At 50.1% G+C, this 25,047-nt stretch overlaps 5 protein-coding genes across 7 annotated transcripts; 2 read left to right on the top strand and 3 right to left on the bottom strand.

Annotated features, from left to right (window-relative positions):
• Positions 1-179: 179 nt before the first annotated feature.
• Positions 180-2,841, bottom strand: TERG_07104 (uncharacterized protein; the record flags this gene model as incomplete). The annotated part of the gene is made up of 3 exons (XM_003232207.2): positions 1,914-2,841; positions 568-1,780; positions 180-491 (listed from the first exon to the last, which is right to left on the bottom strand). Exons 1-3 carry the CDS (start codon positions 2,663-2,665, stop codon positions 180-182), a joined length of 2,277 nt encoding a protein of 758 aa, XP_003232255.2. The 5' UTR covers positions 2,666-2,841.
• A 1,763-nt stretch (positions 2,842-4,604) lies between these two features.
• On the top strand, positions 4,605-5,461 carry TERG_07103 (uncharacterized protein; the record flags this gene model as incomplete). Of its 3 annotated transcripts, none has more annotated exons than XM_003232205.1 (4): positions 4,605-4,625; positions 4,681-4,815; positions 4,881-4,978; positions 5,083-5,461. In XM_003232205.1, 4 exons carry the CDS (start codon positions 4,605-4,607, stop codon positions 5,459-5,461), a joined length of 633 nt encoding a protein of 210 aa, XP_003232253.1. The 3 variants fall into 3 exon arrangements, with proteins under 3 accessions (XP_003232253.1, XP_047604702.1, XP_047607141.1); XM_047748714.1 differs by having other exon boundaries at positions 5,077-5,461; XM_047750328.1 differs by lacking the exon at positions 4,605-4,625 and having other exon boundaries at positions 4,705-4,815.
• Positions 5,462-5,703: 242 nt separating this feature from the next.
• On the bottom strand, positions 5,704-7,575 carry TERG_07102 (mitochondrial distribution and morphology protein 12; the record flags this gene model as incomplete). Its single annotated transcript, XM_003232204.2, has 1 exon — positions 5,704-7,575. The coding sequence occupies exon 1, from the start codon at positions 7,033-7,035 to the stop codon at positions 5,704-5,706; it is 1,332 nt and encodes a 443-aa protein (XP_003232252.1). The 5' UTR covers positions 7,036-7,575.
• Positions 7,576-15,927: 8,352 nt separating this feature from the next.
• On the top strand, positions 15,928-16,538 carry TERG_07099 (uncharacterized protein; the record flags this gene model as incomplete). Its single annotated transcript, XM_003232201.2, has 2 exons — positions 15,928-15,960; positions 16,095-16,538. The coding sequence occupies 2 exons, from the start codon at positions 15,928-15,930 to the stop codon at positions 16,536-16,538; spliced, it is 477 nt and encodes a 158-aa protein (XP_003232249.1).
• A 1,528-nt stretch (positions 16,539-18,066) lies between these two features.
• TERG_07097 (CAMK/CAMKL/KIN4 protein kinase) lies at positions 18,067-24,390 on the bottom strand. The gene is made up of 2 exons (XM_003232199.2): positions 22,147-24,390; positions 18,067-22,077 (listed from the first exon to the last, which is right to left on the bottom strand). The coding sequence occupies exons 1-2, from the start codon at positions 23,957-23,959 to the stop codon at positions 20,339-20,341; spliced, it is 3,552 nt and encodes a 1,183-aa protein (XP_003232247.1). The 5' UTR covers positions 23,960-24,390; the 3' UTR covers positions 18,067-20,338.
• Positions 24,391-25,047: the final 657 nt, after the last annotated feature.

The raw sequence follows: 25,047 nt of genomic DNA, 5'->3' as shown, positions 1-25,047 counted from the left end.
ATTTTTTTTGGACTCCGGATTCTCCAGTTCTCAATTTCACTCCAAGTCCCCCGATTTACGAATGTAATCGTCGAAATGTATTTTTTTTACCGTGGTTGGCCATTGTCCGGGCTGGCCGGGTATAAAGAGGGTATGTTATGGTATCACAATCCTTAGGTCGGGAGAATTGGAAGTGTATTTCACTCTAACTCCCCGATACCCGTTAGCCCGGCCCCGGCAATATTGACGTTATCTCCGTGCATGACACCTCCGGCCGTATTGAAGGCACGGCCTGCAGCAGCGAAGGAGAATTCTGGGTTGCATGGCGGCGAGTGTGCGCGGTGGTATTTCAGGCCGTTGAGGTTCTTGTATCGCTTTCCGCAGACTTCGCAGCGGTAAGGTTTTTCTTTCTCCATGCCTAGTGTGCCGGGGTAAGGGGCACATGTTTCTGGGTCGACGATGGAGAATGTACCGTCGGCATTATCGTGCAGTTGCTGGTTGTTATGGCCGTGCTGGTGATTGAAATGTTAGCTAACGTACGGAAAAAAAAAAAAAGAAACACGAATGGTAGCGCAGAACACGACTTACTGATTTGTGATATTTGAGACCGTTCTGGTTCTTGTATGCCTTTTCACATCCTATTACCGGACATCTGAATGGCTTTGGCTCATCATCTGGCTTCATAGCAAGGGTGACATCTGGAACACCAGCGAGTTTCTGCTGTTCCCTGATATGTTGAGCAATCTCACTGTTTGCAGCATAGTGCGAGTTACCCAGTCTGAAGGGAGGAGTTTGCTGTTGCTGCTGTACTTGCTTCCCATTACCAAACCCGGTGTTTGGCCTGAATAGCCGCTTAGCAGGCTCATCGATACAAAGATCGAGCATTCCGTTGCTTCCGAAAGTGCCAAACTGTTGTTGGCCCGGGCCAGTCCCTACAGGAGTAGCCGTTCCTTGCATGTTCATGTCACCGAATCCGCCGACGATGGAATCATCTAGCTCGGCAGGTGTTCCGGGAGCAGAGGGTTCTGGCGTGCTTGTATACTGGGGGTTTGGCGCTTGCGGTTGTTGCTGCTGTTGGTGCTGTTGTTGCTGTTGTTGCTGAACAGGAAGAGGCATAAGAGTTGGTGTGTTGACAGAGGAGACGGTTGGGTTGTTGTGGAGAGGTCTACCGGATGAAACGGGTGTACCGGGTGCTGAACTTCGGAAGCGCTGCTGGCCCTGTAGTATTCCCATATTTAGGGGTGTTACCCTGCTTCCACCATTCTCTTGTGCAAAGCGGGCCTGAGTGAGCGACTGCTGGTGAGTCTGTTGCTGGAAACCACTATCACTGAGAGGGTCATCCATTTCCATATCCATATCATCTACACTATCGATATCCGGTATATCGTTGGACTGTGGCTGGCCAAACCCGGTGGCAGTCTGCATCATAGGCTGTTGCGGTTGCTGCGGTAGTCTATGATGCGGCCGAGGGGTCCCTGGCTGAGAAGAAGCAGCTCGCCCCGGAGCAGTGGCCATATTCGGCTGCTGCTGGTTCGGCTGTGAAGGGTGCGGAGAGGCACCGATGCCCGGTCTGTTATCTGACGAAGCTGTCTGATTTGACTGCGCAGGCCGTTGTGGTGGCTGCGGGGATCTCTGGGCGTGGGCTTCTTCATAGTGCTGGAGTAGGTCGTGTAGTGACGGGAGAGTGATGCCACAGCATGAGAAGTCGCGCATAAAGTTAGCTTCCAGCTTCGGCAGATAAGATGACGAGTGGTACGACGGTGACTGGAGGGTGAAGGGAGAAGTTCCCGTCATAATTATACTACAACCGGGGTTAGCTACCATTAAAACACGGTAATACAGAGAGAGAGAGAGAGAGAGAGAGAGAGAGAGAGAGAGAGAGAGAGAGAGAGAGAGAGAGAGAGAGATGTGCATGTATATAAGGGGATACGCACTCATCTCTGATCCAGCTGCCTACGGAAACACCTCCCCAGCTCATACCGCCGACAAGACTGCCGGCAAGACTCTCACGCCGGGGTTTGTCTCGGTTCGAGCCCACCATGGTGATGGGCTTGCTGCCGTTCGAGTACTGGGCCATGGTTGCGCTGAAGGACTCCTTGCGCGCGGCGTTGGACATGAAGTTGTTCGAGGCGACCCCGTTCCAGTTCGAGGACATGTCGGCAGCGCCGGTAGCGGCCTTCTGGAGGGCCGAGGTCAGGTTGGAAGCCTGCTGCCCTGGTGGCGATTTGGAGGTCTGTCTCGCGGACAGGTCGATGGGCATGGCGCGGCCATCCATGGTGACGCTATGCTGGCTGCTGTTGTAGCGATGGTGGCGACGCTGGCCGTAGCTGGGGTTGTTGTGCTGGCTGTGCTGGCTGCGGTTCTGGTGGCTGCTCTGGTGGTGGTGCTGCTGATGGTGGTGCTGGTGGTCTGGCGGCGACGACGGGAACAGCGGGAATATCGAGTCGTCCTCGTCCTCGTCGTCGAACACGGGGATGTGAGCAGCCGAGGGAGAGAATGGAGACGAAGCAGACGCCTTGCGGTTCCCCAGATGGTGGTTATGCAGCAGCTCAGGCCGGCGAGGGTTGCTGGAGACGACGCCCAGGGGAGTGCCAACCGGGGTGGACTCGCGGGTCGAGGTGCGATCTTGCTCGCTGGACGGCGGTGAGAAGTGAAGAGGAGGCGGAGTCTCGGACGAGTCGAGCATCAAGAACGCTCACGCTTTGCCGTCGTAGAAAGTAGAGAGGATAAGACTGTAGTTGCAGTCGTGGTTGTGGTTGTAAGTTGTAGTTGCAGGCGATGGTCTGAGGCGGGCGTTGTTGGTGTTGATGTCAAAGTCGAGGGCGGCCCCCGGAGGAGTCAAAAGTCACCACAACGGCGTCAGCAGCGGCCGAGCAGCAGAGACAGCGAAGGGCGGCAGCCGAAGAACAGCGCGACAGAGAGCAGCAGGCAGCAGGCAGCGAGCAGTGGACAGGACGCAGACGAAGCAGACGAAGCAGACGAAGGCGAAGGCCGTGAGACAAGCCAGAGGAGCAAAAAGAGCGAGAGCGAGAGAGACGGGACGACGAGGAAGAACAAGACGGACGTTGAAGTAAGTCTCTCGGTGGAGCCAGAAATGGATTATCCGCCGGCTTCTTATTACTTATTTAACACGAAACTAACTCCAAACTAACGACCAAGGGCGAATAGAAGCAGAGCAAGACGAGATGGAGAATGGGTAGGGCGAGCGGACGGTGGTTGATATATCATATCCCGGCCTGCATTATATGAATCTGATAGTCCGCTAGATCGCTCGAGGCCTGGGCGGTTGTTTATCAACAGCACCAGCAGCAGCAGCAGGAGGAGGCAACAAACAGGAATCAGGAGGGATATGACGGAGACGGACGTGAACAAGCAGCTGGAGGGAGGATACAGCTTGACCTTGACTGGCCAATGCAGGCTCCCGTTTGCCAGTCTTCGACGTAATCGACATCCACGGTTCGCTTCGAGCAAGGGAGAGCAAACTGCAGCCTCCCTACATACATACGTCCATCCATCCATACACAGCTACATACAGATATACAGACACGCAGACATGCAGACATGCAGAAGGCGATACCAGCTGTGACGAGAGAAGAGTACGAGCACAAGGGACGGGCTATCCACGGCCAGGCACAAGCTATGCCATGCGATTTCTATGCTAAACGGCCGTTTCATCCTCTTCCGAACCTCCTTTCCACCCCTGTCTCTCTAGGTTGCCATGCGACATACGCTGCCACGATACGATACGAAGGGAAATGGAGGCCGGACGCTCACCAGACCCCAAGTCAACCAGCTCGCTGGCTCGTTTGACAGCCAGGCCAACATCCTTCCGTACCGATCCTATTTGCCTTGGGACGGGGACGAAGGAGCAACCTCAGATCTGGTTCCATGGATCCGGCACTCTTAAACCCTCCACCTCCAGCTTTGTCATACCTTATCCCTCGCCCTTTCGCCTGGCCCGGATCGCCCGTTTTAGAACCTATCAACCCACCCTCGAGCTCCCAGGCAAAGGAAAATGCCTCGGAAGTCGTTTCTTGTACGCACTTGCATGCATGCATCTTTCTCGGGCGGCCAGTCCTTGTTTGGTACGTCATGCCCTGGTCCAATAGTATAGTGGCGACGGCTCGAACGACTACGCCATCTACTTCTCCCTTTTGGTTCGCTCCCGTCTGCTGGTCCCTCCAGCGTCTTTTCCCCGTCTGCTCCTTCGTTGTCGTGGTGATCTCTTTCGTATCTCTACTTTTATGCTGCGTCTTCTAGTAAAATCATCGACGTCGTCGTCTTCGCCCGTTTTGGGTCAAAGTTAGGGTTTGTGTCCCTTTCTGGAACATCCATTAGGGCTTCGGATCATCTATTTTCCTACAATCACATGATATTAGATCACATGATATGACGTTCGTTTTGTTTTTGTTTCTTTTTTTGGATTTTTTGCCAACTTTTGGTTGTGAAGAAACGAACGATATAAAAGGAAGACGAGGAAGAAGAAGCCAGATATAAAGAAGACGAAGACGAAGACTGATCCTGCAGCTTACTCGTTCTCTGGGTTCGTTTGACAGTACTGTTGCTTCAAGTCAACTTCTCTGCTTGTTCGCTGCCCGCCATAGCCAGGCCAGGCAGACGCCATAATGACACTCTACTTCACCCTCGTACGTATGCCCACTTGCGGCAAGTGAGCGACCCGCTCTGCTAACAATTGCACAGGTGTTTGTCCTCCTGGTGACGGAGATGGCTATCTTCGTCGGCCTGATAGTCCCTCTGCCCTTTACCGTCAAGCGGAAGCTCTTCACCTTCATATCAGAGAGTCCCATCGTCGCCAAGCTGCAGTATGGAATGAAGGTACGCCTCCACACACCCCCGGTATCAGCAACCCGAGCAAATTCAGAATCTAAGCAGAGCCACAGATAACGTTCATCTTCATTCTTATCCTGTTCATCGACAGTGTCAACCGTGTCTACCGTGTCCAGATCGAACTGACTGGTTTCGACGCTGCCAACTCCGGGTATGTCCACGTAACCCCGCCCCGAGCAACTTGTGTATAAAAATAGCTGTCAAGAACACCACAACTAATCGTCACGCTCATTTGCATCGTTTGCCAAGCCATAGACATGCAATTGGAACTGAGCGTATGGAAGTCCAGGCCCGCAAGTTTTACTCTCAGCGCAACATGTACCTCTGCGGCTTCACCCTTTTCCTCTCCCTCATCTTGAACCGCACTTACACCATGATCCTCGATATCCTTCGTCTTGAAGACAAGGTTAAGATGTACGAGGGCGACAAGAGGGCCGGTGGCAAGGATTCTGCTAAGTTGGCTGCTGCTGGTGATATGGGAGAGATCGGAAGACTCAAGAAGGAGCTCAAGGCTCGTGAGAACGACATTGAGGCTTTGAAGAAGCAGAGCGAGGGTTTGTCCAGAGAGTACAACAAGCTCGGAGATGAGATCTCTTCTCAAAACAAGGATAACACCCCCAAGAAGGACCGATGAAGGAGCTACTCTGTTCCCTTTTTACCCGTCTACCTGCCTGCCCACCCACCCATTACTGCTACTGATTGACACCCGCATTTTGCAGCGAAATTCATACAAGAATACCCGAAAGTCTGAATGACCTCCTCCACCACACCTCACCACCACACCTAAAATGTCCCCTAGGCCATAGCTGTCACTTTGATCGTTTCACCTTTTATTTACGCAGTATGTTACATAGTTTCTTCCTGTAACGTATGCTCCTAAACAAGGAATGTCCAGAAACTAGGATACACAAACTCCTCTTCGAAGATCCGGCGAACCTGCTCAAGGACAAACTTCTCTACTTTCCCCACATTCTTCAGCACTTGCTTCCCACTCTCCTTGCGCCCAATCTCACTCTCAACCCGTATCTCTCGTAGGAGACTCTCATTGGAACGCCGTGAGCCAGTCGTATTAGCACTCCCAGAGTGGTGGCTATGGTGACCATGATGCTCATGATAGTCTTCAGTAGTAGTCATCTTGTCGTCTGCTCCAAGTAAAGTATCTGCATCCTCGGGCGATAGAAAACAAACATGTATCCTCTTCCGGATGTACGCTACGACAGCAACACCATCGAATGTAAATCCAGTAATGTTAAGCTTCAGCGGCAGCCCTACAAAGCTGGGCATGGGGTAATCAAGCAGTATCTGAGCTGTTATCGATAACCTCATGTTTCCAGAATACTGCAATCGGCAAAGGACCTGGAAATCATCGGGCTTCTGCTCTCTCATACGCCGCGCGGGCAGCGCACTATCCAGATGGCCCGTGATAATTGACTCTGACTCTGGTATCTCTGCGGGGTCCCGGGGTGTGCCGCCTTCAACAGGAGTAACTTGCCGCGTGCTTGACGTGGACGGCCGTGATCGAGACTGAGGTGAATCCACATCTGTATCTGAGCTACGGGCACGCTCCCTTTGCCGAGCCGGAGGTGGCCATCCCTCCGCCAGTGATAACGGCCCGCCCCTTGCCACAGATGCAACAGATGCCAGTGGAGTCTGGGTCCCAGAAAGCCCTCCGCGTGGCATATTATAATACCCAACATGGGACGTTCCTCCTGGTATACCGGGAGTTCCCGTTCGAGGGAATAGATATGGGTTAAACGACTCCCCCAAATTGATAGGCGACATTAATGGCTGTGGAATCTCCCCGGAATATTCCCTGGACCCACGTCTTCGCTGCAGATATCCCGACCGGCCATTCGAATTCCCGCTGCCATCATCGTTGCTGCTGCTAGGACTACCCGCATCTCCCTTCAGCGTTGACTGGCTTAGGCTCATGCTCGAAGGAACAGGTTCATCGCCCTCAGAACTGTCCGAGAGGTCTGCGACATCCTCATCTTCTTCGTAAAAATCGTTAAACGGGTCGCATATGTCCCTGACCTGCAGCTCTGGTGAAACCGTCCCGAAATCAAACGAGTTCACCTCCACGGAGCGGATGAATCGCGGGAGCGCTATCTGCTGGAATTTGTCGTGGATGAAGCATCGAATTCGTTCAGCAAGCTCTTCCCCGTCGGGTCCAGAGGTGGCGGCCTCCCAGTTGATATCAATGGACATTACATGTGGAATCCAACCCTGCTAGCTGGTCAACGGCATTTCTTCGGTTTCCTGGCGCTTCCTTGTTGATATCAAAAGTTGAAACGACATCAGGAGGTTTGAAAGCATTGCGTCACGTGATATGGTTTTTTCACTCCATAGTAACTTCACCAAAGGAAGAAACACAATGAGGACGAGGATGAAGACCAAAAAAAGGCAACAGAATGAAGACAACTGAGGGTTGCAAAGCAGAATGATGCGGATATGTGATGACTAGGACGATCCGCCAACTACTTCAGGCATACTTACGGTTGTGATAACGAACTAGTTATCAGCGATAGTCCAGACCAGCAACTAGTCGACGCCTTGCACAGCGGAGGTTGCTCATGCCCCCTAAGAATATACCCTTGGAAAAGCCACTACAGCCCGTCAAGCCCTTCACTATCCACGGTTCCAACAAGAAAAACCCCGAACTTGTTTGATATTGCTACGCATATGATGGCCAGGCCATGTCTGGCCGTGCAGGATCTCCCTACTTCCCCCTCGTCACGATCGATCAAGGCGTCGACGGCAGGATGGAAGTAGGGAATATATATCACATACATTACAAGACTCTTAACGGCACGACCGTGGCCACGTCCGGGGGCTGTGAATGTATCTCCTCCACTACTTGGCCGATATACTACTGTTCGACTTCCCGCCATCTAAGAGCTGATCCTGGCTGAACCTTTCCATTGGACCGCCCGTGCATGAAGCCAACCTCCATCCCCAGGAGCCTCGTTACTCGAGCTCACAGGCCATGTGCAGGCAGTTGGCCTGGTAAGCTCCTTGTTCCCTGCATAGCAGGGTTATGAGGCAATGATGGCTGCCCGATCAGCCTATGTCATAATTACTACGGAGGTACCTGATTAGGAATCACGACACACAAATGTTCCGGAAGATAGGACGGGACGCGTTTGTCTCTATGTATCTAGATTCGGGCGATGACAGAGCTGCACAACGCCCAAAGTGGGGTCTCTAAACGCCATTTTGTCTAGATCCAGCCGTGTGTTGTTAAACGCATGGCTTCATTTAATACACAGCCTTCCCGATGATGAGACCTGTGGCACAATACACGGACACCTCTCTTGCCAGTCAGTCACATTATCACATTTGCATGCAAAAGGGGTCATATCCTAGGATAGAGCTCAGGGCATGCGTACATGCACGGACTAGCGCGGCGATCATTTTCGATATGTTAGCGTGGGGTTGGGGTAACAAAGTGACCCGGCCTTTGCCCGCCTATTTGCCTAATACATCCCCCCGGGGATTGAAAGCAAACGGGCGTCGGACCGGGGAGAGTCTTCCACGAAGTACAGTGGTAGCGTGGAAATGAGAGAACTTGTGTGACATTCTGAGGGATTGACGAGTGTGCATCAAGCTTGAATGCATAGTCCAAAACAGCGGCCTACTCCGACCCTCGGGACCGAGCTGTTCATCGCAGATAGGCACCAGTCATTTCATGGAGATCCATACATGTTGGGCCTTTTTTCGCCTTGTTTCTCCTTTCGCTGCATTCCACAAGGCTCCGCGATGTCACTTCTGCACCTGTCACCCTGCATACTGACCATCGGCCGAGCAGTGGCGATAGATGCATACCAACAGACTGCGAGCCATATTTGTTGCAGTATAGATGACGCATATGGATTTACTTGCTCGTCTAAGTGTACCTTCGCACCTTTCACCCTACTGGTTAACCAGGAAGACCAAGCTGCATCTCGAGTCACATGATACGTTACTTATGTTGGTGATAATGCACCCATGTCATTTTTTTTCCCCGACCCATGAAGCGAACAGGATGTCATCGCTGTTGCATTTGATCAGAGCTCGCTCTATAGCTTCGAATCTATAGCTTGTGACCTTGACCAACCCTTGCACGAAAACCATCAACCCCTTTGTAACTGTACGCGGAGTTACATGAAAGAAATGCGCCGCACTAACGGTAAGGGAAACAGGCGGGTTTCACTTTAGTGATAACTAACCAACGATACGCCGCACGGCTATTCCATACCTGGAGACAGCCTGCAGAACAAGACCCACGTAAACTACGTGGAAGACCACAACAACGGTTTTCAACCCCCAACCTTGCACAAGCTTCTGGCGTTAGTTACGATATTGGCCAGCCTCGGAACGCGGAAAACGATCCACGTTTTGCAGCCAGAGTAACATCTATTGCGTCGTTGCTAGTATCCGGTACCTCCGCCTGATTCCTTCCTTTCTTCCAAAATTTTTTTTCTTCTCACTTCTCTTTGCGCAGCCACTCCAGACGGGGCGCAAATTTTATGAGCAAATATCACAAGTATCTATAACTCTGATCCAAAATTTTCCTGCGTTTTGAGAAAGTTTCCGCTGGGATGAAGGTGACACCATGACGCCAGCTAGTGTCTATGCGTTGGGCTCAAGTATCTATGCCCTACACCTAAGCTACAACTGTTCTCTCCCAATCTCATACGATGAGGCTTTATGAGAGCAAAGATGACGATACTAGTCTCTCTAAGTAAACGGATTTTGTTACTTAGTACTCGAATTCATGTATGAACAGGATATGCATGAACAGTTTTTAGCTGATTACTTCTGGAAGCCTTTGAGACTTTTATGCTATAAGTTCTCCAAACTTACTGTGACGGCTCGCGGTCCTTCAAGAGTCATCTGGCAGCTAGCAGCATACTTACTGGTGAGGTAGCTGTTGTGGGCTTGGCCCATGTCTCCATAACGTCATTAGCATCTACCAGCAGTCTATTACTCCTACCAGCTCTACTCCCAACGCATACGGCCTCGGATACATGCATCACATCCTCATAAAAATTGCTGGATGCTTCGTCTGCCGGAGATAAACCTTTATCGCCGGTACGTTCACGTTATTTGAGCCCCTTAAAGCACGTGACGGTTTCTGGCTCCTATCGCAAATAACTTCAAGGCAACAACATTATATTGACAGATATCATGACCGTTCAGTTAATCTAGCAGAGAAGTGCTGCCTAGTTTCCAGAGATACACCAAGCAGGGGTGAGGGACGGAGTAACTCACTCTGCCTATCTCGTGATGGAATCGTCATGTAGGCACGGATGCATAACTGTGCATGTATTACGAACTAGCATGAGGGCTGCAGAAGGGGACTCTTCAAAAAAAGCACCATTGTCAATTACTCAACGCTGCTCCATCCAACCACCATATATTGGTTGACAAAGCGAGGTCTCATCAGCGTCTTAGCATTGTGCCGCGCTCACCAATCGGCTGACGAAACATTCATGTCGTCAACATCTCAGCTCGCTGTCTGCAGCGGCGTATTCTCGCTTCTTGCACAGACTCGCATGGCCCCTAGGCTCCTCTAGGTTCCTCCGGCATTCTTCATCTATCTTTCCTCCAGACGCCGTTATTCTAAACTGGGCGCAGATCAACCGCCCAACCAATCGAGCCCTGAAGACCAGGATCTTTCAAGGGTCGCCTTGACTTTGCGGCTCACTCTCCAGCTTAGCCGCAAAGCCAGCCTCACTCGAGGAAGAGTTGCTGTATCTCAGCGGAATGTCAAGAACCGAAAAAAAAAAAAAAAACAAAAACAAAAGGAGGATTCATGGAGCCAGGTTCTTTTTACCTTTTTGTATCTATTTGCTGTTTTCAGATAGAGCTGTCTCGAGGCGTCTGTCTGAGGTGTGGAGCCTTAAGGCGTAAACCTCCAGTAGTTGCAGGTCCCAAGCCGCCCTAAGGAACAGAGTACGATTGGAGCCGGTGGAGAAGACACTCTGGTTGGCGCCTGGGTTCTCGTCCGCTCCACTGCAACATCCATCATAAAGAGCAGCAAAGGAGCAATTGAGGAAATAGACTTGTTGTCTGGCCCATCCCGCCGTTTCAACCATATGCATGCCTTATAACACAAAGATATTCAGCCGTGTCAGGGGTATCCGTCCAGAGTACTAGGCAAACGGCCTCAGACGGCGCCCACTGGCGTAGTACTCCGTCAGTCGAGTCATACGTTTCTTCAGGACAATACGTGTGATATATATCCTGCAGCGTCGCTATGCCTCACGTATCCACATCCCATCCGGCCGGCGAAGGCGCAGTACGCAGTACCTCCCCTTCATTCTCTGCACGCAGTCGTTCACAATGGCGATTTACTGCAAGGAAGCCTCTGTTAGATGTCTCTAGTCGTTTTGGAATAAGCGAATGTAAGCGTCATATTATTAAATTTAACGCAAGCATGTTCCCCCTCCACATGGAGTCACTTTTTACAAAGGAAGCCTAACAAAAGCGCTTTTTTCTTGGAAAAGAAAAGAAAAGAAAATACGTGCATCTTGGATAAAAAGTCCTCGTTCAATTCCCCGGCCCGTGGTGTAGTGAACAACAAGGGTGGATGCCTGAACAGCCAGAATGGATATCAATTAGATAATGATTTGTTTCTCTCATCTAGGTAGTTACGCTTATGGGGCAGGGAAAGGAAAAAAAGATAATATATTGTTCAGAAAAAGCAAAGACGGGAAAAAAAGAGAGGAATCAAATAACTATGGTGCAGGGAGAGAGAGCAAGAGGGCGGAAAAAGGAAAACGGAGAATCCCCTAGTCAATAAGAAGGTCCATCTAATAGCAAATAAAAAACATAAAACGAGGAAACAATCGCGCCGAAATAAAGTTGTTCCCGAAAATAGTCTTTGTAACATATACTCAATCTGAGCCGCAAAGGATTAAATGTGAGTTAAGATGAACGCGGCACAGGCATCCATGGGTCCGTCTATAAACCTTCCAAGCGAGCGTCCACCACAATGATCACGCTGTTTCGGACCGTTTGCCTAAACGACGCCTTACTTGTGAGTTCGACAAAATTGATAACGTGGCTGAGGCCGACGACCACTCACCATCTTGCCTGCTTGTTTTATCCACTGTGGGTTTTGCATTTGTAGCCCGGTCTTGGTCGCGGGACTGGTTTTACTTCACAGGTGCCTGATTTGGAGCAGCCTGCGGCGTGGATAACCTCAAGTGTAGGGACTCGGCATCCGCAGTCGAACACTTCCCAGTACTGAACACAAGGCATGATTGCGAGAAGTTAAGGTAGGAAGGCTTGTAGTTGAGGTTTTAATAGATCCCGAGTTGCGGAAGGTGTGGGTGTGGTGGTGGATTGTTAGGTTCTTATGTCGTACACGGGAAGAAGTTGGAGTCAAACGGTTTATGGGGTAGGAAGCAGTAGACAGGTTGTAGGGTGATGTATTGAACTTTGAAAAGGGCTGACTCTCTTATATGTAGAGACGATTGAGTTTGATAGTAGTGAGATTGACTTGAGACTTGATGTCGATGTAAAAGAACTCAGATTTGCGGGTCTACCTGAGGGTTTTTATAGACGATCCTCGCTACCCGTGCACGTCGAGCACAGAGCGTGGTATGCAGGCACAGCTAATTTGGGGCAGCCGTCTAGACCCACTTGATGCGGTGACTGAAACCATGAAAGGGCGAAGTCGAAGATGCACCTTCGCAAACAGCAGCAGCTAGTGTTGTAAGAGTATACACAACAACAAGGTAGGGGTGGGTGAGGGGGTAAAGGTGGAAAGGAGATTCAAAATCCAACATTTATGTAGCAACAAAGGAGTTGGATAAGAAAAAAAAAAAATAGCTCTATGATTGCGTGTGTTGGACACGGAGCCACAAGATGGTGCAAGGGAAGAAAATCACAAGAGGAGTATAGGATGCGGTTGACCTTGAATAGTGGCGTCAGTGCATGCTGTAACTATATCAAGCGGGTGATATGAGGCAGGTATTGGGTGCGTACGATCAACTGGACCCTTGAACAACCCCACACAACCTTAATACGGCCAGTGGCCATGTCAAGTGCGGGTACTTGTGACATTCGAGAACGGTAGATCTCCAAGAGGGCCGCGCCCTGAAGTGTATGTAAGGGTGCCGCCAACTAGCGGGAAGCTTTTCTTTTTCACAAAAATACACCTCCCCTCAGGTCCATATAGGAAGTAAAATCAACCGCAGTATTTGACTCATGAAGGCGGAGCATATGTCCGAGCCAGGGATCATGAGCAGGCCTTTCCAACGGCTAATGTTGTATGAAAGGACCACGGGTATTTCTGCCTAGTCACATTGATATATCCTCCGATGTGAGATAGAACTGAATGCATTCATAAATGTTGGTCTCATCACGAACAGGACGCTGATTTGCTCATCTACCCTATCCTCCAAACTGGAACCTGCAGTGTGCAAGTGCGCAGTCTCCGAAACATTCACCGTACAGGTCCCTGCGACATGGAATCAGGTGGGCCTATGCAGCAGCGGAGAGGACGCCTCTGCAACCTTGCGGTGAAGTTTTCCTTTACTTTCCACTACTCCCCCTAGGGGAAATGGAAGAAGTAAAGACAACAAGAGGCGAGGTCAGCAACATGTAACCCATTCGTTGAGGACCCTGGTTACTTTGTTGGCTATCTTTGAAGAGGGAAGCAGGTCACCAATGGGTGGCTGCTGGCCCGGGCCTCGTGGGGGTTAGTATGTAGCAGCAAATCATTATAGTTCTAATAACTGTTCCGGCTGCTCCATGGAGGGGTATATGTGAGGCGTCATTCGTTTAACACTACTCCCTGAAAGCCAGTAAGTAACTGCTAAGCGAACACTTGGAGGAAGTAGACTTGCAAACCCCACCGGGCTCCTTCTATCGGGAGGCTCCAGAGAGAACAAGGGTTCAGAGGAGAAAAAATAGGAAAAGGCGTAGACAATCGATGAACATCTAATCATTGCCGTAGACTGAAATTGAACGCTGCGCCACCAAATTAACTTTTTCAGGGATCCGATGTTAATCATGAATTGGTATGAATTACAAAGCCAGGTAGGAGGTGAATGATAAATGTTGCATGCAAGAGGCTCGGATGGGGAAAAGGGTCCAAGATAAAAAGGGCCCCTTTTCTTTCCATCACGAAGAGCTATCCATAGCTAGTAAGGCAGCATACGTCTGCAGCAGGGTAGAAGGCGAGCTATCCATTGTTCAAAGGTTCGATCTAGCTCCGAAACCTTTCCATCGGCGACGTACGAACGAATCAAGGTGGAGGACATATTAGTTAGATAACCATGTCTTCCTGCAGGATGGTACCTAGTCATTTGGGGTTGGGGGACAACAAGGACAACACGGCAACACAGGCAACAACTTGGCTCGGCTCTTTACGATATGAAAGTCGATCATCAGCTGATAACAAATAGAGTGAACCCGGATCGTATGTGGATGTCATTGACCAGAGAGACCTAGCTAGAGAAGGTGGAAGTGACTTTCGCCCCATTATCCAGGTCTAGCGACGACCCCATACATCATAGAGGGGAGAAACGGCCCCTTTCAGCGGGTCTGGAAGAGTAGCTTTTGCCTTCTTTGTCGTAGTCTCTGGTATATGGCCCAGCAACTGATGGCCGGGGTGTGAGCGAGAGAACGAACCGGAAAGAACATCGAGGTTGAGAAAGAAGAAAAACAGGAGCCATTTTGGGGCCAGAAATATCTCCTCGGGTGCTGTCCCAGACCAATGGGGTCCAGAATCGAGGAAAGGAGCTGAGGAAGAGGTCTCTGGGAATGTTGTTGGAAAGGCAAAGGGGAAACAGCTCGCTGTCTGTTAGTGGATATCTGACTTTCTGTCTCTAACCGCGCGCCAAACGCACCACGCAGGGAGCCAACCAGATGCAGCCGGGACGAATGGACCCCGGTATGCAGGCTGAAGGGTCGAGGGGCCGTCACCATCACACGATGAGCCGTATTCCTCCACCGAGGACGTAAAAGTGATGAGTTGTCCCGTCCTGATAGACGGTAGAAAAGACCAGGTGAAGTTCAAACCAAGAAAAAAAGATCAAGATCAAGAAAAAGCTCGGACGGCGCAATAACTGGTCACGTGAAATACATGTGATCTATGTCACGTGACTATTGCTTTTCGCGTTCGCCCAAAAGCCGGAAGAGGAAAACATCAACTTCATCCGTCGATTTTGATAGATGAAGCCGACGGCGACGGCGATGAAGATAAGGAGAAGATGATATGAGCTACTGGCTGGAATTATCCGCTGTCTCCTGTGGCTACACGACTGTCCTCCCGCACCTGTGCGATCTCTCGGGGCCCATCAGCGACTCCATGGCCTAGTCCACACAGCTCCAGTCGGCACTTGTCCGCAGGAGGGCAGCATCCCGGGAGGAGGGATTCTTTATTGCGTTGTCTTCCTGCTGCCCCTCAGTCTCGCCCGCCTGTCAACGCCAAGCTGGGCGTGTATCGAGGATGGTCCTACGTTGGACGCTGCCGAGCGTTTGACCCAATTTCGTCAAAGGAAGATAGCCATCCTTTATTAAACCATCAGCCGCTCATGTTATTATATTGACATTCAGAAGGAAATAGAGCAAACCTGTCTGGGCCAGGTTTCCCGCTCAGCTCTTCCAGGCCTAGCTGAGATGGCTCATCAAGGTTATAGCAGGGTACCTGATGGAAATTTTTCTTTTTCCGCTACCCTTCTGCTCGCTCACCCTTGCTAGCATATTTTTTTCTCCTCTCACCTGAGCAGCAGAAAAAAACATGGAAAAGACACACAAAATCAAAAATATTAGATAGAAATGTTCGAAAAGAACACAGTCCAGGGCTCTTGGGCATCTTGGCAAACTCTCAATTTGCGATCCTGAGGATCCGGGATAGGGCAGTTCAACAAATTAGCTGGACAAGCCGGACCAGATGGTGTCATTGTGGCATCATCGTGGATTTTTGACAAACTTCGGCTCTTCTCCTCCCGCAGGGCCAACGGGGCATTAATGGACCTAAGGACACATTAAATTGTGGGGTCGTGGTTTTAGTTGGCCGTGGGCATTGCAAATCTGCCGATGCTTTGGTCTTTTCCGCCTTGCCTTGGCCGGGTAACTATATGTGACAAGGAGAGAAGAAAAATGAATGATATAATCTATGGAGACCAGTTTGCGGTATATATAAGTCGGCTTCTTTCCCCGCTGCCGTCTGTCTCGGATCCTCTCCCCATACGCTCCCTTGCTGTTCTGTTTGATTGCTTTGTCTGATTCCGAGTACTATCATACGCACTAATTCCCCGGACTTGAAGCCACTTACTACATACGTGCCTATCACTTACGCCTACGCCATTGCCTTAGTTACTTGCCAAAGTTATAAAAGGGGCCTTCTCTTCCTTCCACAAGGGCTTTTTTCCAAGGACAAACCGATCAAGCAACCAGCCAAAAAAGCACCATCTTCAAAGAATATACCTAAAAGTCTATCTCTAAAAGAAAACCACCGACACTCTCCAGCAACGGTCAAAATGTTCACCAACACTCCCAACGGCACCTTCCTCGTCCTTGCCCCTCAATCTCACACTGTTGCTCAGCTCAATATGGCCACTTCTAAGCCAGCTGCCGCTGACGCCCCAGTTGATATCGACACCCAGGCCGCTAACGTTGAGGCTCCCGGCAAGACCAAGCGCTCTGACAGCAACCCCTTCATCCCCGCCATCGGTGCAAAGGGCTTCACCTTCCTCAGACTCGGCCCTTAAACCAGCCAATTCCGAGATCTTTTCATTTCTCCTTTTGTCTTTTTCAAAACTTGGTCTATTTTAGCGGAACCCAGTTGAGCTAGGGGTTGGATACAAATCGGTTACTTCTGCTTATCCCTCGCCGGCTTCAACAATAATAACGATTGAACGACTACTATTACTGCTTATATCACGATTCCTCCCACAGCTACGGGTCTCAACAAGCTCGTGAACTGCCGAGGCAGACCCCCGGTGCCAATATGATATTTAGTTTTTGGGGGGAAACAAAACAAAAAAAGAGCGACTACTGATTGTTCTTCTCTTTCAACCAAACACATGCATTATTATATACCTCGCTTTTTTCTTTCTTTTTCCCTCCGCTTTCTTCTTTTTGGGCTCTTCTGTGTTGCCCACAGATAGGAAAAGCAATGCCAAATATTCTACCGTTAAACATGAATAAGAAACCATCGTAGTATCAACTTTAATAATTCTTCTTTCTTCTACCGCCTATCTGCTGGACTAGCATCCGGGGAATCGCTTTATCTCGTACTGCCTGCATCTGCTCCTCCATAGGATGAGAAGCCCGAGAAAAAGAAACGGTTCAGGCCTCTTTCTCGTTTCTTTTTCCCCTGCCTCTGCCTCTGTGTTTACCCAGCAGCCGGACATCTACAGCTGGCAAAAGGAGAGGCCCGGATATCCCAGGAATGAACAGGTAGGCGTCGTTAAGAAGCACTTCGTACGAGGGAATGACGATATAGGGCTCTCCATCGTGGTCGATTTTGGTACCGCCATTTGCCCCTGAGCTCTCACACACGGACGGGCGTGCATAGCAAAGCATACACATATCTTATCTTGTCCTACACACGAAGCGTATCTCATCTTTCTGTATCTCCAGAGGGGCCTCTATCTACTCCATCCTTACACCACCCTGAACTCCGTAGCTATCTACCTATCCCTTGCGTGCGTATCGTCTTCAGGGCCCCCAGCCAGATCAACTCCCTGCCCTCACATGTTAGCCCAGGAACGAGCGTTCTTCTTCTTCTCTTCTATGTTCTCATGTGATGGGCCGGTCCGGTCCTCCTACTCCGAAGAAAGCTCCCTCGTCTTTGCTTTTTCTTGCTTGCTTGCTTCATTGGCTTTCTTTTCTTTTCCCCAGATGCCAACCTGATCGCTAGAAAAGAGCTTAGTTTTGTACGGAGACTCTTGCTCCGTCATGAAACGCCTGCAGCAGCCTTGCATAGTTCTGGATATTGAAAAGAGCGTCTGGCTAGAATGTATTATAGTAGTTATTAGTCTTGATGTAATCCGTAGCTTGCTTAGTTCGTGTCAATGTAGTGCTTTTAAGCGGAAAAAAGGGCTACTAACCAACCCGTCAACCCAGACGGCTGTACGGAGTACACGTCTTTGGATGGAGAACGGAGTTGACGAATGCACAGCAGTAACATAGGAGAGACACTATTTTATACTTGGACCAACCGGCTCCTTCACCTGCTCTTCCTTCTCGTATACGGCGTTTCTTTTAAAATGGGTGACGAGCGCCATACAACGCGGCCCTGCTTCGATGAGTATAGTTTCCGCTCAGCAGGTATGAGGTCACCCATAGTTGACACTCGGTGTGCAACTATTTGACAAGTCCTTGAACGGAGAGTATTATCCCGTCAATATTGGATCGATCTTCTAATGGTTCCAGGTACCAAGCCGTTTGGCGGGCTTGGGTCGGATCTTCTTAACCACCTGGATGGCTCAAGCTCTGGGGTAAATTGGACCTCTATCGGTAGCAAACCTAGAGAACGGGCAAATAGGGAGGCCAAAAGCGAAGTATAGGCCAGGAGCGGGACATGGAGAGACGAGTTTATTGGATACAAACAGTTACATGCGGAAAGCCAGCTTGCCCAGACACGTAACTATATCTATCTTAGTTATTACACAAATAATATGCTAAGCATAAAAATATATTTGCGACGTATTTATAGACAAATATAACTATATCCTAGGAGATTGGCTATAGTAGAGCGGTATATTCAACTTGTCCATAACTAGCGGAAGTCCTGGCCCCCTCCATTAGATATATTGAAACATGTCAAGTGATGAAGCCGGCCCTTTCGCAAGAGAAACACCACAGTCGAGGCCAGGAATCATGAAGACAGCAAGAGATCTGCCTGGAAATCTCTGATTGAATAGCCAGACTATATGGGAAATTGTAAACGCGGTCTTCTCTCAATATCCACATACTCTGGGTATGTAATTGAATAAACAGCGCAATACCTGGCTTATGTCTACATCGAGATTATAAAGAAACGCAAGGGCGGATGGAAGAAAGATGGTATCAACAATTGGCCACTTATGATGTTGGACAGGGTGACAATGCATGCCTCATTAATATTAGAATTTCAACGGCTAAATCATTTGCCAACTCAGGGCCTGCGTTGTTAACAACCGGCAACTGTGCAGAAGTAGATGAACAGAGTGGTATGCTAAAAGGTAAGCAGGCCAGCAGATATGTAAAAGGACGTAAAGAACAAGGCAAGCGGATTCTGTCTGACCCAGCTGGCGGACGGGGGGTAAGAAGAGAGGAAGAAAAAGGAGGCCTAACTAAGTACTAAAACGCAGCTATGGATTTATAGACAACAAGAAACGAAGAGGTTAAAGAGGCTGGCTGCCTGGGGGGGAAACAAAGCATTAAAATTAAACAAATAGACAAGGTAAAAGGAAATTATGAGACATGAAAAGTGTATTCTGTTCTCACTTATTCTTTTCCTCCTCCATGGTCTCGGATTCGTGTACAGCCCTGTTTTTGTTCCGTCATTTGTTTGCTTCCATATTGCTTTGGTACGAGAAAGGCAAAGGGGGAGCGAGTATGGAATCGGGGGATGATCAAGGGGTAGGGTGGAAATATGTAGTTGCAAAGCAAGAGGCTTGTGGGTATGGTACGGGAGGCTAGAAGAGGGTAACATGCAAAATCTGGCAAGGGAGGATAGAAAGCTCGATGAAGGTGATGGCCAGACAGAAAAAGACACAGACATATTGAATGGGAAAAGAAAAATCAAAGAACTATAAATGAAACCCCAACACCAACAGAGACAAGGAATAAAAGGGGGAAACACGAAAAAAGATCCCATCTGTTGTACAATGACCAATCAATGAACAAAATGGAACACTGGGAGAAGAAAATAAAATGAAAAGAGTAAAAAAAAAGGAAAATATAACAAAGGAAAAAATGGAAAAGAATAAAGGGATACCAATCATCCCCTTACTCCACCGACTTCATCATTTAGCCGGACTGTACTGCTCAAACTCAACATCCTTCTGATTCTTCGATCAACCCTCCTTTTTTCTAACCTTTTCTCTCTCCTTAAGCTGACCCTCTTGATATTAAAATCGAATGGTCGACGGCCTGGTTCCAACTCCAATGTACGGAGGTTCGGTTTGATGAGGTGGAAAATATCGAAAGTATCACCCTTTTTGTTGTATTGAGCGGAGACAGACAATTGGTGCATCAAATGCAGGTGGTGAATGATAAAACGGCCAATTGCAGATTTGACAAGGGGCACAAAGGGGTATCAAAAGTAGAAGCGGGAACGCAAACCAAGACAAATTGGAATTAAAGAGGTATCAATAAAAGCCGTGCGCGCTTGCAGTGTTGCGAACAATTCTGAGAAAAAAAAATTGAGACAGACATGGATATCTCATTGTGTTGGTCTGGTTGGATCTGAGCTGAGTTGCATGTTTCCGGCTATTTGTTCAGTTTATCAACTATGTGTGTGTATTGACCGTTTTTTGCTTTTTTTTTTTTCAGTTTGATAGAAATATGAGGGGGCGGGCTACCGGTCTTCACCAGCTCTGGCTTTTCCACGTCGTCTGAAGAAATCCATCACCTTTCTCGCAGCGCCTGAGCTTCCGGAGGTATGCGAAGGAGCCTGCTCGAACTCATAAGCATCGGCGAACTTGCGGTGGCCTTTCTGGAGAACATTGTTTCTCGGTTGTCGGCCGGCTTGCATTGATGGGCGAGAACCATTGTCAAACTGATGATCATACTGTTGCGGTGGTTGGTGGTCCTGGTCAAAGCCCTGAGAATGAGCATCGGAATACCCTTGCTGCTGGAGTGGCTGAGAGCTTGAGCTTGCAACACCGAACATTTGGTCATCACGGTGATGGGATTGTGGATAAGTGGGCTCAAAGGTATTGTTGATCTGGCCCTCCTGGCTACTGTGTAGATTGGCAAACTGACGGTCAATCTGAGCAGACAAGTTCAGTGCATCAATCTGATGGTCTCTAGAGACTGAAACTCGGTCTTTGTACAGGTCACTATCTTGATCGTTGGTCGGTGCCAGAGTTGCAGTCACAGCTGCAGGAGCAGTGGATAGGCGCCGCTCTCGCTGAGGCTGCTGCTGTGGTTGTTGTTCTGTTTGCTGAAAATACATGGAGTCATCAACATGAGTGGGACCAGGCTCTTCGACAGGTTGATGCTCTTTGCTTGAGGAGAATTTTGAAAATGTGGGGAGCAGGGAGAATCGGCGGGGACGAGAGACATTATGAGCATCACTCTGTCTCCTAAAGGCATGCGAGATGGAACGTCTGGAATCAATGGATGCGCGTGGTTCATCCATCATTACATAAGGATCCTTCATGCTGGTGGGAGGATAACGCTTGCCTTGTTTCAGACGAGGAGAACCGGGGGTGGAAGATTTACCTCCGAAGATAGAGGATGCCGGTCTTCCAAAAAGTTTCTCACTGATACTAGTAACAGTGCTGGATCGCTTGTGGCTCTTCGATGTCTGTTGAGCTGGTCCAGTTGGGGCACCAGATACAGTAGTTGGATGGCCCACGGAAGCGGAAATCTGTCCATGCGATGCAGGCATAGGGGCTGAAATGTTGTATGCCTTGCCGTTCTTTGGCTGTGCGAGCTTTCCTTGTACGTTGGTAGCAGCAACGGCGGGTGCAACAGGTTGACTGTAAGACCCTCGGGATGGTAGCCGAGAATCCATTCGGCCAGCCGAAGCCATGGAGCCTCCAGTCTGGGGTCTTCCTGTAGGGATTTGGGAGCCTTGAGTCCCAGAGAAAGCACCAGTTAATTCTGATACAGACCGTGCAACGTCTCTTGATTTTGGCCTCGTCATACCTTGATTGCGGTCTGCATAATTGTTGGTATAGCCCATTCTCTCACGGTTACGATCAATAACAGGTTTGGGAAGCGGCTTGTCAAGTTGTGGCTCGCCTTTGATGGCGCCGGTTGACGCAGCAGATGTGCGAGTGGTTGCGGGAGCTGCAGTTGGAGCCGAAACTGGAGCAACGGGGGATGCTTGACCAGGAGAGCTTTGCTGGTCGGAGGTGGAGCCACCTCGAGCGGTTGACGACTGAGGAGCAACGTATTCAACCTGCACAGTTCTACGTTTGGCATCTCGAGTGCGTTTAGGTTTCTCTTCTGGCGTCTGTGACACCTGTCCTGGCTGCTGGGTAAGCCCACCAAGGACGGCGGTATTGTTCTGTACATGATGAGGCTTTGGTGGTTCTCGGACAGATGCACTACGCTCGAGAAGCGGTGTGTCTCTCTTTTCTTCTTCTACATGATGCAAGTCAGCAATTAAGCCAATGGCGAAAGGGGAAAACTGAAAAAAAAAAAAGAGCATACCGGAGGGAACGGTTGTGTTTGCAATGTCTGCTACATCCGTAGTGCTGCTAGTGATATGAGAGACAACCGTGGCATATTCAGCGAGCCAGCTGTGACGGGCGACTTCAAAGAGATCGGCACGCTTTCGAGGATCGGGCACTAAAATGCGGCGTAGGAGGTCACGGGCGTGCGGAGTGACATATTCAGGGAATGTGAGAGGAGTTGTCACAATGTACTTGTACAGGAGATTGATGTTATCTCCGTCTGGGTTTGCTGGATCATCATCGAAAGGGAGATATCCGGCTAGCATTGCGTAGAGAATGACACCACAGCTCCAGACGTCCACTTTTCGCCCTGTGTAGAGCGAGTCACTAACGACAAGCTCGGGAGCAGCGTAACATGGACTGCCACAGCTGGTCTGCATGAGATCTCCGCGTCTGAGTCCGTTGGCATCAGTGCGGTCCAGGCGCATCTGCTTGACGAAGTCTCGGTTGGTGAGATTGTATTCAATCTCCTCACTCAGTTCGTCACTTGGGTTAAATGTATTCGCAAACCCAAAATCTGTAATGATAATGTTGCGGTTTCGGTCTAAAAGCAAATTTTCTAGTTTCAGATCACGGTGGACGATGCCCATTTTGTGAAGGTAGCCAACTCCGGAGACTAGCTGGGCGAACAGGCGACGAGCGGCATTGTCCTTTAGGTAACGATGGTTAAGAATGTAGTCGAAGAGTTCACCACCCGAGGCGTACTCGAGGATGATGCCAATGTGACGGTCTGTGTGAACGATTTCATGGATGCGGACAATGTTTGGGTGGGAGAGCTTCTTGAGAACGGATATTTCACGGTTGATCTTGGGCAGACGGCCAGGATTGGAACCCAGGGTTTCACGGCGGATCAGTTTGATGGCAACCTGTACGCTTCCGTCTCGTTTCCAGCCAAGTCGCACTTTGCCAAATTCGCCTTCTCCGAGGGTCTGGCCGAGGATGTAGTCGCCAAAGGAGGTTTCCTTTCGCTTTCCGCTGGAGCCATCATGTCTGCTTTTGGGGATGTTCGCCCCTTCATCCTCATCTTCTTGGAGGTCTGCTTCATCAGGGTATCCAGAGCTAGTAGGAGCATGTCTGGTATCAATATGTATATTTTCCTGGCGTTGTTGAGCTCGCGCAATATCAATATCTGGATTTGTCACGATCATACGATCAAGCACGACACTTGGTTCATGCACAGGCCCAGTTGGAATAGAGCTGGGACCCATGGCAGCTTCAGATCGGCTCTCCAGCGCACCGACATTGGAGTAGTCCCTAGGCTCTCGAGTACTCGCAGCTCTCTGTGGGCCCTCTGGTGAATGGGGGGTCTTACGGCGGGGCTTGCTGGTGGGAGGGCTCATATCATCCTTGGCCCTCTGCTGGCTATCACCATGGCTCCTGCCGTTCTCACGACGTTTACCCTGTCTGGACGAGACATCCTGCGGGCTAACATGGGCCTTGTTGTTGGACGAGGAGCGCGGTGGAGGAATAGGAGGGCTTCCATAGCTATTGTCAGCGGTCCCTGGCCGGGCTCGCGGACTGGTGGAGCCAGGCTTGCCTGGTGGAGTGACCGGCGATGCGTAATCCTGGCTGCCACTCATTCCCGGTGACGCAGCAGACGGATGCAGACGCTGGGAGGCTGGCGAGCTCTCATTGTAGCCCGAATTGTCTCGTCCATGGGGGTATTGTACTGGCGACAGAGGGGATCCCGGCGGGTGGTACTGCTGGCCGTTCGACGTGGGGGGATGCATGTACTGGCTTCCAAGCTGCGGAGGATTCAACTGCGGGCTGGCCTGCAGTGAAGAAGACATGCCTTTCCCTTGGGAAGAGGCTGCTTGGGGGGTGTGGGAGGTATAGAGGTTGTCAGGCTGGTAGCAACGCTGCAGCGCGTAGAGTATGATGTCGCAGGCGTTACCAGAAAGGAGTCTAAAACAGCAGAGCTCTAGAAGGTCTTGTTAACACTCTAAGTCATAAGAATTGGCTGGAACAACGCGTCTTGTCTAGGTAAACAACAAAGCCAGAGGTGCTGCGCGGGTGAAGCTGAGGATGTTGTGATATTGTGAAGGAGAAGAAGATATCAGGGTGTTTCTTTTTTGGGCCAGCCCAACCTCACTCCAACAACGCGCTAGCACAGCAACACACACAGTACAACATAGCAACAGGACAAAAGACAAAAGATAAAAGGGACACTTACTGCAAGATGCTTCTCAGGACCAGTGTCTAGCTGATGTCTGCGGCTCTCTGCTACCCGGAGCGCGTCAATTCGACTGCTATCACGTCGCAAAGGGGGGCCCTGCCAGCCTATTCCATCCAGGCTGAACTGGACTGCACGGCGTGTTTTATAGTCGACAGCCAGGTCGAGCGCGAAGAAAAGAAGAAAAGACAAGAGGAAACAGGGGAAGAAGACGAAGCAGAAGAATTAATCAGGAACCCACAGCTTGCAGTTGGACGGGAATAATCAACCCCAATTGAAGCAGACACGCAGACAGGACGGGCAGCGTTGCTGCGTGCAGTGAGGGTATATATTCTTATAGTGCCGGAAACGAGAGGATGGGTCGAAGCCAGCGACTTCACCGCGGCGGTCACAAGCACGATTTATGGGCTGTCTCGTCTCGCCTTGGTCGGGTTGCAGGGGGAGGAGGGACGGGTTGGGCACTGGCTCTCTCTCTCTCTCTCTCTCTGCTGGCTGAGATGTTGAACTGGTCGGACCGGGTTTCTCTCTCAGCTTGACCAAGGCAGCATGCTTGAACCGGCGGTAGGAACGACGAGAAGCCAGCCAGCTAGTTACAAGCTATGAAAATTCAATGCGAACGAAACGGACCGTGGAGAAGCCGTCCGGGCGGCCTGGTCTTGTTGACGGGGCAGACGAACGATTGGCGACGAGTTCAGGACGGGAGGG

Source organism: Trichophyton rubrum, assembly GCF_000151425.1.
Source record: "Trichophyton rubrum CBS 118892 genomic scaffold supercont2.9, whole genome shotgun sequence".
NCBI lineage: Eukaryota > Fungi > Ascomycota > Eurotiomycetes > Onygenales > Arthrodermataceae > Trichophyton > Trichophyton rubrum.
This window is presented reverse-complemented; position numbering and strand designations above follow the sequence as displayed.